Raw genomic sequence first — 16,970 nt, 5'->3', positions numbered from 1 at the left:
AATACAGGAGTTACAAAAACATGTTCTCTTTTCTGTCATATATTACCTGACCATTACACCTCTGAAATTAATTCAGAAGTCACAACCAGCACTTTAAAATGAAATAAAATATAACAGAAAATTTGTGTGCACTGCACATACAGTATCATTTGTGAAAATTCTATTTTAGTTTTATAATGTATACAAATATGTATACTAGGTTGCAATGGAAAAATATAGAGAGAATTTACCTTGGAAACAACCATTTTCCAACTGCTGAAGATCTAGGTAAAATAAATTATGGTATGAAAATTCATTAAATTATGTAGCCATTAAAAGGACTAAAAATAATGACTATGTAGCAATATGTAAAATGTTTTAAAAATAATGTTAAAAGAAAAGCAGACTGAAAAATTATAGCTACATGTTGATTATGGCAATGTAAAAATCATATACACATGTAGAGAAGAAACAAAACAATGTGGCTAGGTAATGGGGGAGGAACAAATTAGGAGTACAGACACAAAATAGATAAGGAATAAGGATTTACTGTATAGCACAGAGCATTATACTCAACGTCTTGTAACAACCTATAATGGAATATAATTGAAAACAAAACAAAACAAAACTGAATCACTATGCTGTATACCTGAAACTAACACAATATTGTAAATCAACTGTACTTCAATTAAAAAAAAATTTAAAAACTTAATGTGGATACAGAAAATGTTCGGTTTGTTGGACTGTAAGACTACCAGTAAGTATCCTGTTAATGTGGTTACAATGTTATCTGTGCAATACACACTTTTTTAATAAACAAAGAAAAAAGCCAGGCAGTCAACAGGGAATGGTATGGCCCAGGAAATAACCCTACACTGGATCTTAGTCCATTTGCCGTTAATTATCACCCCAGACAATCCCCTGCTCCTCCTTAGGCCTCAACTGCTGCTCCTGTTAAAAGAGAATGCTGATGAATGCTATATGAACTCTTGCTCAGTTTTTTTCCTACAATTCTGTCTCAATTTCTACCGGGAGATGAAAGAGGGGAGCTCTTACAGTTTTTCTGTTTTGTTGTCTAACAGCAATCATGCTTCAACCTTTCCCACCTCCTTTAACTTCTCAACCCACCTGTTAAAACAAAAACCTAGAGAAAACTAGGTTATGCAGGCAAACACCTCCTTCCTGCCTTCAGGTGATATACTAGAGGGATTTGTTTCTCATCAAAATATGGTTAACAGCAGAGTATATACCAGACCACTCAACTGAACTGTGATTTAGACTGGGGTGAGGATGGAGGTAACAAAGACTATTAGTATTTTCAGCTATTAATGAACTATAATGAATTATGTGGACTCTATTTTTCCCATAATACTACCACTTAACCACAATCATGTCACTAATTTACCAAAATTCAGTGAATGACAAATACAATGGTCAATTCTATTTGGATTTTTTAAAAAATAAAAAAAAAAAAAGAAGACGAAGAAGAACACATTACATACTAAGTCACTTCACAAATAAGGTGTTAGTTTTGGGTCATTTCAGGTACATGAGATTGGAAATACAGTATCTTTAGGACTATATTCCACATGCCAAGATCAATTACATAAAACTGTTTAGAGGTCCCATGTAATGAATCATAATGGAACTTTACAGCTTTAGAATACCAACAATTAAATAAAATGTAAATAAATAGGGACTTTTTGATGCTTTCATTTGGATACAAAATAAATTGTGCAGAAGCATGAAATTAATCAATTTTGAGATGATACTACATAACTAAAATTATTTCAGCTACCCAAGAATCAATGTTTATTAATTAATAAACTATTTTACCTAGAGCATTTTAAAGAGGATGAAGAGGTTGAAGTCATTCCTTCTTCTGGAGAAGGTGGAACAAAATCTATGTCATAATCATCTTCATCAAGCTCAACACATGAAGATTTCTCAATTGAATGTAATTCCACTTCTTCCAAGTTTTTCTTCTTTTCACAATTATCTAAAGTACAAAAAAACAGCTGATAAACATAGGTTATTTTAATATTAATGAGACAGAAAGAACAGGGTGTGAGCACTTGTGAGTGCTCTGAGCAAGTCATAAGCGCTAACACCACTCTGTGCGATACGAGTTCTCTCCTCTCACACGTTAGTGTTGCCTTGTTTTTTCATAAACGATGATTGAGTCAACTGGATTAAGTCCAATGAGCGCTGGATTGAGGCTGATGATTTGCTTAAGGATTTTCATGACTGTCTCCGGTTAAATTATGAAACCATCCTTACTATCAGTACTTTCGTTTCTCTATTTTTCATTCACACTTAAATAAGAGTGAAGTACAAGTAAGCCTGACAATTGTACAAACACTTGTTTATACAGATAAACAATCTCTACTTTACCACAAAGGTGTCTTAGTTATTTAAGTCTCCCAGAGTGTCTCTCTCTTGACTATGTGGGAAAACACTGCCAAACTGTTGCTCTCTAGTTTACCTTTTACCAAATTTTCTCTTCATAAATAGCAACATGTTTGATTAGACTATAGTTTTGCTTATTATCAATCACTTTTCAGTCCTCTCTCACCCTATAGAAACCTTGATGGGATTCAGGTGTTTAAAAATATTAGTCTCATATTTACAACTGTTTCATAACGTGGGTACCTCCACATATGGCTAATGTCAGCTATTAAGTTCTAGACATCTAATAACTATGAGACCTAAACAGAAAACAATTTGCATGTAATTTAAAATACTTTAATAGCATGATTAGATCATATCATACATCAACATTAGGTGGTACAAACCATAAAAGAATTATAACACAAAGGCTTAGTTTCACATCCCATTTCTACTACCAACCAGCCAGTAGACCATTAAGAAGCCATTTTAACGTCTATGGACCTTCTTTTCTTTTCTTTTTATTGAAGTATAGTTGATTTACAATATTGTGTTAGTTTCAGGTATACAGCAAAGTGATTCAGTTTTTTTTGCAGATTATATTCCATTATAGGATATTACTAGATATTGGGTATAATTCCCTGTGCTATACAATAAATCCTTGTTGCTTATCTATTTTACATACAGTAGTTTGTATCTGTTAATCCCATATTCCTAATTTGTCCCTCCCCCTTCCCTCTCCCCTTTGGTAACCATAAGTTTGTTTTCTATGTCTGCAAGTCTGTTTCTGTTTTGTATATAGATTCATTTTTATTATTTTTTAGATTCCACATGTGATATCATATAGTAGTTCACTTTCTTTGACTTATTTCACTAAGCATTATATTCTCTACATATTTCTTTTTTTAAAAATTAATTAATTAAATTTATTTATTTGGCTGCATTGGGTCTTTGTTGTTGCACACGGGCTTTCTCTAGTTGTGGCGAGAGGGGGCTACTCTTCATTGCAGTTCGCGGGCTTCTCACTGTGGTGGCTTCTCTTGTTACGGAGCATGGGCTCTAGGTGCGCAGGCTTCAGTAGTTGTGGCTCATGGGCTCTAGAGTGCAGGCTCAGTAATTGGGGCTCATGGGCTTAGTTGCTCCGTGGCATGTGAGATCTTCCTGGACGAGGGCTCGAACCTGTGTCCCCTGCACTGGCAGGCAGATTCTTAAACACTGCACCACCAGAGAAGTCCCTCTACATACTTCTTCATATATAAAATCACGGAGCTATCCCTGTTGTTTATATAAATAGCAGAATAAAATCTTTCATTTCCTTAGTATGCCCTGCCTCAAGAACGTGGCCAACAGATGGTGCTTAGGATGTATAAGCACCTCTGTACATCCTAAGGACAAAAGCTAAATCATATTTGCTGCTGTTACCAATGCCTAGCTTTGAATAAACTAATACAACCTTTTGAAATGAAATAAAACAATAATTTTTACCTCTTTCCTCTCCCAAATGAGTTTTTAAAGGATGATTTTCCTGAGTATCTTCATTTATAAGCTCTTCGGAATTGGGGTCATCATCAATGCAAATCACATCACTATTTAACCATTCTGAGTCATCCTTCTGTTTCTTAGTCAAAAATGCCTGCTTGCTCTCAGAGGAGGAAGGAGTCAAATCAGTCTTTACTGTATTTGTTTTATCAAGGTGTGCTTTTAGAAAGTTCCTCTTACACTTTTTTGATTTCTGAGCAGTGCTTACTCTTATGAAGTGGTTTTGGCGTGGTGTCACAAATGCTTTTGAATCTCCAGAAGTATCAAAGTCATCCATATCATCCCAATCATTGAAGGTAATAAGAGAATCTGATGAAGAACTAAATTCTAATTTCTTGAAAGTAGCATCGCGGGATCCCTTTACAAGCAGTGTGTTCTGGGTAGTGCATAAAACTTCCTGAGGAACCTGTGACAAATTTGGCAATAACGGTTTTGAACCAACTCTCTTAGTTTGCTGTCCAGCTGGAGTATTTTTAAAGTCATTGATCTTGGTCTGCTGATTTGTGGTGTGGGGAAAAGGTTCACTGAAGGAAAAGGCTTCAGTAATATTAACATCTTTATCATTCAACACAGGAGCTTTTGCTACTGACACACTAGTTACAGACACATCGTTGGCTGAAGATACTTTCTTTTTAAAAGTGAAACCTCTGAAAAATAATCAAAAAACTGAATTAGATGGATTAATTTCAACAAACCCAGCAAGTACACAAAACCCAGCAAGTATACAAACCCAGCAAGTATACATAACAAAACCCTAATTTATATAACAACTTACTTCCTTGTATCACAAATGAGCGAGCGAAGAATCTATCTCCCTCTCTGATTTTAAAATGTGTAAGGTAACTTAAATTATGCTTTGTATGCTCTGATTCTTCCTATTCAGAAGCTAATTATTCAGCTTTGAGAGTATCTGGACCATTCCTACTACTTTGTTTCTCAGGCTCATAGTTCTTAATTAATAGCCTCTCCAGAGGGAGGGGACGGAGTAAGCGAAAAAACGTGGCTACTTGTCTCTACTCTGATAAAAGTTTTATGGGGAAGAGTCAAAAACTGCCAGCTATGCTGAAATCTGAAAGACAAGTGAAAGAGGCAAGAGTCCTGGACATCGGATGGATTTAGTGACATGAAGGTCAATGGTGACTTTGAAGTCAAGCACACAGAATGGTGTCTATAATCTGGTAAGGGCACAATAAAGATTATAAAATGTTAGGTACTGTTAGAAGGAGTTTGGAATATAGCTTGGAGGAAAGAACAGAACTGGAGAGCTATAGTTGCCTTAGAAACGGTTTTTGAAAAGGATATAAAATTATATTAAAATATTAAAAACACCGATCTGCCCAAATTTACAAGATTTGTATTCATTCATTCAATGAATATTTACTGAACAAAAACCATGTGCTAGAAACCATGCAAAGGTGCTGAACAATACATTACCTAGCGTTGCTAAAACATGCTCTACCATTAATTTGCAAAGTAGGAAAATCACTGACCCTCTCAGCTTCATTTCCTCATCTCTACAATGAAAGAGTTGAAAGAGATGGTATTTCACTTGTGTGTTAGTGCCTGGATGGAAGCAAACCAACCAAAATACTTACGAAGATTTTGGTTTTGAAGGACTTAATTTATTATTAAGTTTTCTGGCTGAATGACGTTCCAGTTGCTCCTGTAGATTATTTTGAGGAACAGCAGCCATGATCCTAAAAAGTGAGGGAAAAAAATATCAGTGGAGTTACGCACTTTGCATTAATCACACTATTTATTGGGGGGTAGAGCACTGTTCCAACTGTGTCCAGAGTAATGACGGTTTTTTTTTTGGGTTTTTTTGGTCAAAAAACTGTTTTGACATTTACAACCGGTAACATTTGAAATATATAATCTTTAACTAACTGAAGTCTCACTTAAATAGCAAATGACCTGGTTTTCCCCCAATGCTAAAATAAGCACAAAAGACATTAGGGAAGGGCTTATTAGGAAAAGGCTTGCAGAACAATGGGACCTGGCCTAGGCTTGAAGCATAAACTGAAGCCAAATGGGGAGTGAGGTGGGAGAAAATGATCAAAGCACACTGAAAACCCAAAGAACAAAGGAATAACTGAATTCTCTGCCTAAGGGGAAAATCGGGAAAAGAAGGAAGAGCACCACCAATGACAGCCATGGTTTACCAGCAAGATACTGTGCTTCATAATTACCTAGTTTCAACCTGAAAGAACACTTTTACCAAGCATATTTACACCTCTTGTGTAACAAATTGTGACACTGCTGAGCTACTGCCTGGGATAATGTGTAGCTTAAGCCACCTTAAAATTACTGGGGCCAAAGGAAGATGGGATAGCAGAATATACGGCTAGTAAACAATGCTCATTCATTTGAGCTGAGAGTTATAACCCTCTTTCCCATTCTATGTTTACCAGAGATCTCCTTTTATTTTACGCCATATATCTTAGAAGGAAGGATTAACAATACTAAATGATATTCATGGAAATATGAAGTTTTACATATATCAAACTCCACTAGCTAATAATTAAAATAATCTATGTTTAACAACTGCTTTACTTTAGATAACAGTGAAAAAAGAACTTGGTAGAAAGTTCAACTGGGAAATCTCCATGTGTTGAGCTTCATGAAGATGATTATGATATAGATTTTGTTCCACCTTCTCCAGAAGAAGGAATGATTTCTGCCTCTTCTTCCTCTTTAAAATGCTTTAGGTGAAACAGCTAATTAATAAACACTGAATAATTCACACTGATATGTGAATTATATCTTAATAAAGTTGTTACCAACCCATCACCCACTTTCAACGTTTATCAACTCATCAACTATTATCAGCTCATCCAATACTGTTTCATCTGTACACACATCCTAAGGTCCTCACTTCACCATTCTGGAAGTCAACCTCCCAAAATAGTGACATTTTAATTCTGTCATTCCTTCTTCATTCATTAGCTGGAATAGTTCTATCAAGAGAAATGTTCTCTGATCTATTATTTTGTTACCCAGTGGTACAGCTGACATAGAAAAGACAGGATAAATGTTGGATTCTTTTCCTTTATTTATTAGTTTTCAAAATAATGAGTTAATTCTCTAGCAGCCTCTAATGGTTGTGAATCTTTTTCTCAGCATCATTATAAACTCATGAATTAACCATTAGGTATGTTTTAATCCAATATAATTATCATCCTTATCGATTCTGAAACTGTTTCACGTTTGCCCAGTGGGAGCCTTTCCAGGTTGACTCTTCAGTACTTTTGACATAAACTTAGTAGGTTTTGAGAGCTTCCTTACTAACTGGAATGAAAAGACACCCCAGATTTATCTTGTGCATTTTTTTGCCCCAGACTTAGAATCAGCCATTTCCCCAAGGAGCCCTGATTTTTATTTTTAGTGGTGAATATTTTAAGACCACAGTCCCTGCACATCCAAAGGCACCTCTCCATTTTACATCCAGTTTAAAAGCACTGGCCTTTCACTGAAGTATGCTCTCTCCAAGGTCCTGTCCAATATGGAAGTTTTTCACAGAATAAATGATAAAGAGTGAAGTCACACTACTGCCCTCTCAAAATTTCAACCTCAAACGATTAGATGGCTGACACGGAGGCAGAGGCACACAGTCCTTCAGGCTTAAGACAAAGCAGGACAAAATGGTCCATGGCATCATTACTTAACCTTTCCCCACATTCCTTCTAAGTTTGTATTGTTCCTGTCTCAACTTTCTACAATTTTTCATACCTTATTTATTTTTATATCAAAACTGGCCATGGTATTCTTTTTTTTTTTTTAGAAAGAGGGTTTATTTATTTATTGGCTGTGCCATGTGGCATGCAGGATCTTGGTTCCCTGACCAGGGATCGAACCCGTGCCCCCCTGAAGTGAAAGCACTGCGTGCTAACCACTGGACCACCAGGGGATTCCCCTAGCCATGGTATTCTAATAGAGTTTTCCAATATTATTCCACAGTACGACTTGATATGCATATTTAGTCATCTCAATAGTACATGTGTTTGATTCGTAACTGTAGTGACATATTATGGATTCATAGCTGGCATGTAGTCAACCTTAACCCTGGGGCACCCTTCCCTATTTTCAAGCTACACTGCTCTTTGGTTATTCCCACAGGGTAGCATCCTCTAGTCAGTCATATTCTGAAGCATGGTAGCAAGTACACAATTTTCCTTGTCAACAGCCTTCAGCAGTAATGCTTTTAAGGAGTTAGTGAGTACTGAGAAGCAAAAAATATCAATAAAATTGTTTGACACGCAAAAAAATTGTTCATCAACAGCAAAGATCAGTGATACAAGATTAAAAGAAGAAAATAAATGGAAAATAAATAGAGACTAGTGCAAAGTTTCACAATACTAAAGGGGATGAACAATGACATCCCAGAAACGGATAAGGCTTCTGAATTAGACTCACCACAAAAGTCACAAGTATAATTTGGAAAATGATTAAAAATTTCTCTCATGTACATGAAGGAAGTTATCATGGCATTGTAAAACAATATAAATAAGTAAAAAGCTGACTGAACAGTGCAAAAAAAATTATTGAATGAAACAAGTAAACTAGAAAACCATATCCATACATAGAAAGAATAAATAAATCAATGAAAAAAAAGGTATGAGAGAGTGACAACAAACCAGGGCTGGAATATAAAAAATATATCCAGCGAATGAGACTTCTTGAAGTAGTAAAAGAAACCACTCACAAATAATAAATGATTAAAGGAGTCCTATCTCAACAGTATCTTGAACAAATAAAAATAATTCAGGCCAGAAATTGAGAGGACCTTTATTGAACTAGATAAGACTAAGACATAGTCTCCTGAAATTAAACTAAAGGGCAACATTCTTTTAAAACCCTACAAGTGGCTAAGCAAGAAACATATCACATTTACAGTAACAAACAGAATTACTTCTAACTACTTCTCTGATCTTAAGTGTATGTCTCAATATAGTTTTACTTATGTATATAACTGCATGAACAACATTCAAATAGAGATACAGAACATTTTTAGCATATCAGTATGCTTTCTTGTGCCTTTTCCCAGTTAATACACCCCAGATATAACCATTAACTGACTTATTCACCATAGGTTAGTTTTGCCTATTCCTGAACTTATATGGATATATGGAATCACACAGTATGTATTATCAATGCATATTTGAAATGGCATCTGTTAAACTCAAAACATTTCTATCAGATATATTAAAACATAAAATTAGAAGTACTTAAAATCAAGACCCAATACAATATCTTATATTTTACAACAGGGATGAATCCATTAAAAATAGGGGCTAAAATGAGACTGTTCTCTTATTTTCACTCTCATGTTAGACATTCTTACCAATGCAAAGATATTCAAAAAGGGAAATACTAGAAAAGAAGAGATGAGGATATCATACATGTAGACAATTCGATTATATACCAACACAATTCAAAGAAAATCAGTCGTAACAATAGATAATTAAAACTTCAGTAAAGTGGGTAAATAAAAGGTAAATATAAACCCACAAAAGTCAAATGCATTCTCATGTAGTAGTAATAACGAGCTAGAAAATATAATTTTTAAAAAGCATTCAATTAACAATAGCAACGAAAAACATTAAACTACCAATTAACCTAACAAAAGACATACATCTTCATGATATAAAGAAAATGACCAAATATTACTAGGATAAATAAAGATTTGGATAGAGAAATATTTCATGTTCTTAAATGAAAGGTTTAAATATCACAAAGGTAACAGTTTTTCATAAATTAATTTGTGAGTTCAACAAAATTCCAATTAAAACACCACAAGAATATTTCACAAAACTCAACAAAAACACTTCTAAAATTCATTTGACAAAAGCATGAAACAAGAATACTAAATAACAATGGGTGGGAACTAGCATTAGAAATATTATAATCATATTAAATGTAACTAATTTAAATGGCATGGTACTCAGCTATTTTTTTTTAAACATTTATTTATTTATTTGGTTGCACTGGGTCTCAGTTGCAGCAGGCAGGCTCCTTAGTTGTGGCTCACGGGCTCCTTAGTTGCGGCATGCAGGTTCCTTAGTTGTGGCATGCAAACTCTTAGTTGCAGCATGCATGTGGGATCTAGTTTCTGGACCAGGGATCAAACCCAGCCCCCTGCATTGGGAGCATGGAGTCTTAACTGCTGCACCACCAGGGAAGTCCCCAAATGGCATGGTACTCATCTTTGAAAAAGAAAATCCTAGGGCTTCCCTGGTGGCACAGTGGTTAGAAATCCGCCTGTCAATGCAGGGGACACGGGTTCGACCCCTGGTCCAGGAAGATCCCACATGCCGCGGAGCAACTAAGCCCGTGCGCCACAACTACTGAGACTGTGCTCTAAAGCCTGCGAGCCACAACTACTGAGCCCACGTGCCACAACTACTGAAGCCCGTGCAACTAGAGCCCGTGCTCCACAACAAGAGAAGCCACTGCAATGAAAAGCCTGCGCACCGCAATGAAGAGTAGCACCCGCTCGCCGCAACCAGAGAAAGCCCGTGCTCAGCAACGAAGACCCAACGTAGAAAGAGAGAGAGTGAGAGAGAGACAGAGAAAATCCTAGTCTCCAAAATACAGTGTTTAATGTTTAATGAGAGAAACGTAACAAAATAGAGTAATCAATATTTAAGAAATGTTATTGGCATAATCAGTATGCAATATATTCTACATCAGGAGTTGGCAAAACTATGATTCACAGGCCTGTTTGTTCACATACTGCCTAAGGCTACTTTAGCACCGTAGTTGGGAAGTTACGACAGAGAATGGTCTACAAAGCCTAAAATATTTACTATCTGGTCCTTTACTGAAAAGGCTTATTGACAATTATTCTAGATTATTGCTGGATAAAATAAGAAATTATTAAATACAGGGTGAGGGTGAGGGATAGATTGGGAGTTTGAGCTGTGTACACACAGCTATATTTAAAATAGATAACCAGGGACTTCCCTGGTGGTACAGTGGTTAAGAATCCGCCTGCCAATGCAGGTGACATGGGTTTGATCCCTGGTCTGGGAAGACCCCACATGCCACGGAGCAACTAAGCCCGTGTGCCACAACTACTGAGCCTGCGCTCTAGAGCCCACGAGCCACAACTACTGAAGCCCACGCGCCTAGAGCCTGTGCTCCACAACAAGCGAAGCCACCACAATGAGAAGCCCATGCACCGCAACAAAGAGTAGCCCCCACTCACCAAAACCAGAGAAAGCCCACGTGCAGCAACGAAGATCCAATGCAGTCATAAATAAATAAATAGATAGATAGATAACCAACAAGGGCCTACACTACAGCACAGGGAACTCTGCTCAATACTCTAATAACCTAAATGGGAAAAGAAGTTGAAAAAGAATAGATACATGTTTGTATAGAACTGAATCACTTTGCTGTACACCTGAAACTAACACAACATCGTTAATCTACTATACTCCAATACAAAATAAGAATTAGGGCTTCCCTGGAGGCGCAGTGGTTGACAGTCCACCTGTCGATGCAGGGGACACGGGTTTGTGCCCTGGTCCGGGAAGATCCCACATGCCGCAGAGCCGCTAGGCCCGTGAGCCATGGCCGCTGAGCCTGTGCGTCCGGAGCCTGTGCTCCGCAACGGGAGAGGCCACAACAGTGAGAGGCCCGCGTACCGCAAAACAAACAAACAAACAAACAAATAAAATAAGAATTAAAAATAGAAAGCAAAAAAAAAAAAAGAAATTATTAAATACAGTAAATCTCTGACAAGAAGTTAAAATGATCAGGCCAAAAATGGGAACCCAGAGAGGTAAGGAGAGCATTGACAGTTGTTTTCGTCCTGTCTAATCCTGAGAATCTGAACATCAGTTTTGCTAGCCTTGGAGGAAAAAGATGGACAGAATCAAAGTTAGGGAACAACCATGGTGGGAAATGTTCCCCTATAAAACCAGCACCCCAAAGGGCTATACCATCTGGGCAAAGGTAAACCAAAATTAAACCTCACTTCTATCCCCAGGTATCTATAAGTAAAGTTATCAATTGCTGAGGGACTGAGTGGGAGAGACTCTGAAACCACAAACCTGAGAATCTTCTGAACCCAATTTTTTTTTTTTTTTTTTTTGCTGTACGAGGACCTCTAACTGTTGTGGCCTCTCCCGTTGCGAAGCACAGGCTCTAGACGCGCAGGCTCAGCGGCCATGGCTCACGCGCCCAGCTGCTCTGCAGCATGTGGGATCTTCCCGGACCAGGGCACAAACCCATGTCCCCTGCATTGGCAGGCGGACTCTCAACCACTGTGCCACCAGGGAAGCCCCTGAACCCAATTTTTATCACCCACATATTTTTTAAAAAATCCAAGTCATGAATTTAGATTAAAGTGATCCTAACTCCAAGGCATCTTCCAAATGCAAATGCAAAAATGTCTCTGGAGGACTATGCCTTTATCTTAGGCCTTAAATAGTTCCCACAACAAGACAATATATAGCAAATACAGACAAAAATTGTCAACCACACAAGTAAACAAGGCACCAGGAATGAGAACTAGTTGTAACAGAAATAGTCAAACAGTATCAGACATAGCAGTATAAAGCAATTAAACTTATGTTTACAAAAATAAAAGACAAGCTTGAAAATATCTACAGTAAACAGAAAACTATAAAGTTGACCTTGCCAGTAGAACTTTTAGGAATGAAAGATACAATAACCAAGATTCAGAATTCAACAGATAGATTTACCAGTAGACTACACACAGCTAAAGAGATCATTAGTAAAGTGGGGGGAAAACCAGAAGAAAGTATCCAGGATCTGGCTCCATGGATTTCTCACATTCTTACATGGTCCAAGCCTTCTGAGCAAAGGACATGTGAAGTAGCAGATGGTCTTGGCTGCTGTATTCCTCTGGTGAGATTTGGAGTCACACTTCCCCCAGAGACATCTCACAGTAGTAAAGATAAAGCCCTTTCTTTTCTCTCCCTGGAGACATTTCCCTACATTCAAGATAATAATCCTCAAGGCTCCTTCCCCTCTCACCCAGGGGAGATTTGCCTACATTCTAAGGTAAAAAGTGATCTCTCTGGAAGGGAGTTTGTGCAGATGTGCCAGAAACCCTCAAGTGCTCAGAGTCTCTGAATTTTGGGGTTTCTTTCCTGTGATGCACTCAACTGTATACACAGGTATCATCTAGCCCTTATCACATCACCCTGTGGGAATTAGGGTGTAGGGAATGGATGCAAGGTATTGCTGCAATAAACCATCTGTATCTCTGACCCAGGAGTCTTGTGTCTCGTCAGTACACGTGTAAACATTTATGTGCATGTCTGTGTGTGTGCACGCGCACACATAAATAACTGTTAGAGGCTGACTTGTTAGCTTAAAAGTAGGGTAAATTTTAAGATTCCCACAGTTTCTGACTTAATAGATGCATACACGGAAAACTAAAGAAAGAGATGGAAAATACGAGAAGTTAAAAGACATGGGAGATAGAGTAAGAAAGTCTAACATAAATCTAGCTAGAAATCTAGTTCCAGAAAAAGAGGAGAAACTGGGGCAGAATATTTTAAAAGATAATAGCTGGGATATTTCCAAAATGAAAGACACAAATCCTCAGATTCAAGAAAGCAAACAGCGATTTCCCTGGTGGTGCAGTGGTTAAGAATCCACCTGCCAATGCAAGGGACATAGGTTTGAGCCCTGGTCCGGGAAGATCCCACATGTCGCGGAACAACTAAGCCCATGCACCACAACTTCACTCGCTGCAACTAGAGAAAGCCCGCACGCAGCAACAAAGACTCAACACAGCCAAAAATTAATTAATTAATTAATTACTTTTAAAAAAGAAAGCAGACAAATTCTGAACAGGACAGAGAAAAATAAATCCACACCAAAATACATCATTGTGCAAAACTTGGGGTTCTTTTTGGTTGTAACAAGCAGCTTGTTGGATCTTAGTTCCTCAACCAGGGATTGAACCTGGGCCCTGGCACTGAAAGCACTAAGTCCTGGGACGTCCCTGGTGGTCCAGTGGTTAAAACTCCATGCTTCCAATGCAGGGGGGTGCGGGTTCGATCCCTGGTTGAAGAACTAAGACTCCACATGCCATGAAGCACAGCCAAAAAAAAAAAAAGAAAGTAAGCATCGAGTCCTAACCACTGGACTTCCAGGGAATTCCCCTCATTGTGCAATATTTGGACAGATAACCGATTTCTCTTCAGCAAAATTGGAAATCATAAGACAGTGGAATATAACACAACATTGTAAATGACCTATACTTCAATTAAAAAAAAAAAAAAAGGACAACGACGACAGTGGAATATCTTCAGTCTGCTGAGTAACCTAGAACTTTTCTCCCAGCAAAAATATCCTTCAACAATTGAGACTGAATTGCATAAGGGTGAATTTTATGGTATATAAATTATATCCCAATAAACCTTTTATTTTTAAAACTGGCTATAATAAAAGCAACAAAGTGTTGGTGAGGATGTGGAGAAATTGGAACCCTTATCCATTGCTGCTGGGAATGTAAAATGGTGCAGCTGCTTTGGAAGTCAGTCTGGCAGTTCCTCAAAAAGTTAAACACAGAGTTACCATATGATCCAGCGATTCTACTCCTAGATATATACTCAAAAAAACTGAAAACAGGGCTTCCCTGGTGGCGCAGTGGTTGAGAGTCCGCCTGCCGATGCAGGGGACATGGGTTCGTGCCCCGGTCTGGGAAGATCCCACAAGCCGCGGAGCGGCTGCGCCCATGAGCCATGGCCGCTGAGCGTGCGCGTCCGCAGCCTGTGCCCCGCAATTGGAGAGGCCACAACAGTGAGAGGCCCGCGTACCACAAAAACAAAAAACAAAAATCTGAAAACAGGTATTCTAACAAATACTTGTATCTGAATGTTCACAGGGGCATTATTCATAATAGCCAAAAACTAGAAACAACCCAAAGTCCATCAACTGATGAATGAATGGATAAAGGAAATGTGTATATCCATATGGAATATTATTTGATCATACAAAGGAATGACCAAAGCATACTGATAAGTGCTACAATAATGATGAACCTTGAAATATTATGGTAAGAGAAAAAAGCCAGAGCTTCCCTGGTGGCGCAGTAGTTGAGAGTCCACTTGCCGATGCAGGGGACATGGGTTCGTGCCCCGGTCTGGGAAGATCCCGCATGCTGCGGAGTGGCTGGGCCCGTGAGCCATGGTCGCTGAGCCTGCGCGTCCGGAGCCTGTGCTCCGCAACGGGAGAGGCCACAGCAGCGAGAGGCCCGCGTACCGCAAAAAAAAAAAGCCAGTCATAAGGAACCACATACATTATAGTATGATCCCATTTATATGACATGTCCAGAATGAGCAAACCTGTAGAGAGTAATTACTGACTGCCGGCCGGGGGTGGTTGCTGGTTAGATTGGGGGTTAATGGCTAGGGGTGTGGGGTTTCTCTTCAGGCTGACAAAGCTGTTCTAAAACTGAGTGTGACAACTGCTGCACAAGCTTATGAATATACTAAAAGCCTCTGAATTATACACCTAAAATGGGTGAATTTTATGGTGTGTGAGTTATATCTCAAAAGAGTTATTATTAAAAAAATCAAGGCAAAATAAAGACATTTTCAGATCATCAAAAACCAATAGTTTGTCACCAGCAGACTCTCATTAGATGAAATTCTAAAGGATGTACTTTGAGGTAGTAAAAAAGTGAGCCTGGGTGGAAGTTTTCAGATGATAGCTGGACTGAAGGACAAAGAAAGAGGTAAATATTAGGTTAAATTTATGCAAACCTTGCCTGTGCAAAACAACAACAATGATGTCCTCTGGGGTTAAAAAAAAATAGTTAAAATACCCAACAATAATGACCCATAAGTGAGGAGGGAGGTAAAGAGAGTGAATGTGTTCCAAGGCCTTTGTATTGCCTGGGAGTGTAAGGTGTTGATAAGCTTTAGACTTGGAGAGGATAAATATGCATGTTGTACTTTCTAGAGTAACTACTAAAGAACAAAAACAGAGCATGTAACTTAAAATCTACAAGGGGAAATGATTTTTTTAAAAAACACTTCACCTGTAAGAAAGCTACATAAAAGGGGAAGAAAGGAAAAATATAATACAAAGAAAAAAATAAGGTAGTAGATTTTAATCCAAAAATTTATGAATTATAATAAATGTAAACAGACTAATTGCCTTGATTAAAAGATTACAATCGGAATTTTTAAAATGGTATCTAACTACTGTATTTGCTGTTTATTAGAGACACATCTAAAACGCTAGGTGTATAGCAAGGTTAAAAGTAAGAAGATGGAAAAAATATACATGAAGTAAAACTGATAGAATGACAAGAAGAAACAGAAAAAAGATTGTAATTATAGTATAAAACTAGCTCTCTCGGTAATCGATAGAACAAGTAACTAAACAATCAGTAACAACCCAGAGATTTGAATAACACAAATTTGACAACAGCAAAATGTACACATTCTTTTCAAGAACAGACATTTACAAAAGCTGACCATGTACTGGGTCACAAGGCATGTCTCAACAAACTTCAAAGGACTGACATCATAATGGCATGTTTCCAACCAAACGTAAATTAGCTAGAAATCAATAATAAAAAAGTTAACTAGAAAAAAACTGTTTTCATATCCACTGGAGATTCATACCTGAAGAAATAATATGATTATATAATGATGGTCTTTCTAACCCCAGTCATTCTTTAGTAGCTGGCATCATCATTTAGTAATTGGCATTCCACTATAAAGAACTTCCCCTTCTTCCCTACTTGTTTTCTATCAGTAAAGATTCTTAATTTATTCAGTGGGTTGTAATCCATAGTCATTATTTATGCTGATGCTCAAATTGTTTCATATATGGGCAGTGGGAATAGAATTCCTTCAAGCTGGCTCCTTTGTCCTTTTTTATTTTTAATTGTGCTAAAACATACCTAACATCAAAAATTTACCATCTTAATCGTTTTTAAGTGTACAGTTCAGTGATGTAAAGTATATCCACATTGCTGTGCAACAAATCTCCAGAACTTTTCTGCCTTGCACAACTGAAACTGTGTGCCCATTAAACAACAACTTCCCATTTCCCCTTTCCCCCCA

The 16,970-nt window shown here is 37.7% G+C and overlaps 1 protein-coding gene across 18 annotated transcripts in view; it reads right to left on the bottom strand.

Moving 5' to 3' along the window:
* Nucleotides 1-16,970, bottom strand: part of BLM (BLM RecQ like helicase) — a 123,188-nt gene that overhangs the window by 94,310 nt on the left and 11,908 nt on the right. For all 18 annotated transcript variants that reach the window (XR_003795878.1, XR_003795880.1, XR_003795879.1 and 15 more), the window contains exons 2-4: nt 5,502-5,603; nt 3,853-4,553; nt 1,816-1,978 (exon numbers count right to left, since the gene is read on the bottom strand). Coding sequence is in view for 4 of the 18 variants with exons in the window: in XM_029237724.1 (XP_029093557.1) it covers nt 1,816-1,978; nt 3,853-4,553; nt 5,502-5,603 (966 nt within the window). In the remaining 14 variants the exon portion in view is untranslated. The remainder of the gene's footprint in view (nt 1-1,815; nt 1,979-3,852; nt 4,554-5,501; nt 5,604-16,970) is intronic.

The sequence above is a fragment of the Monodon monoceros genome, unplaced genomic scaffold (genome assembly GCF_005190385.1).
Source record: "Monodon monoceros isolate NGI ecotype Baffin Bay Population unplaced genomic scaffold, NGI_Narwhal_1 Super_Scaffold_21, whole genome shotgun sequence".
In the NCBI taxonomy this organism is placed as follows: Eukaryota; Metazoa; Chordata; class Mammalia; order Artiodactyla; family Monodontidae; genus Monodon; species Monodon monoceros.
Note: the sequence above shows the minus strand (reverse complement) of the source record. Positions and strands in the feature narration are given on the sequence as shown.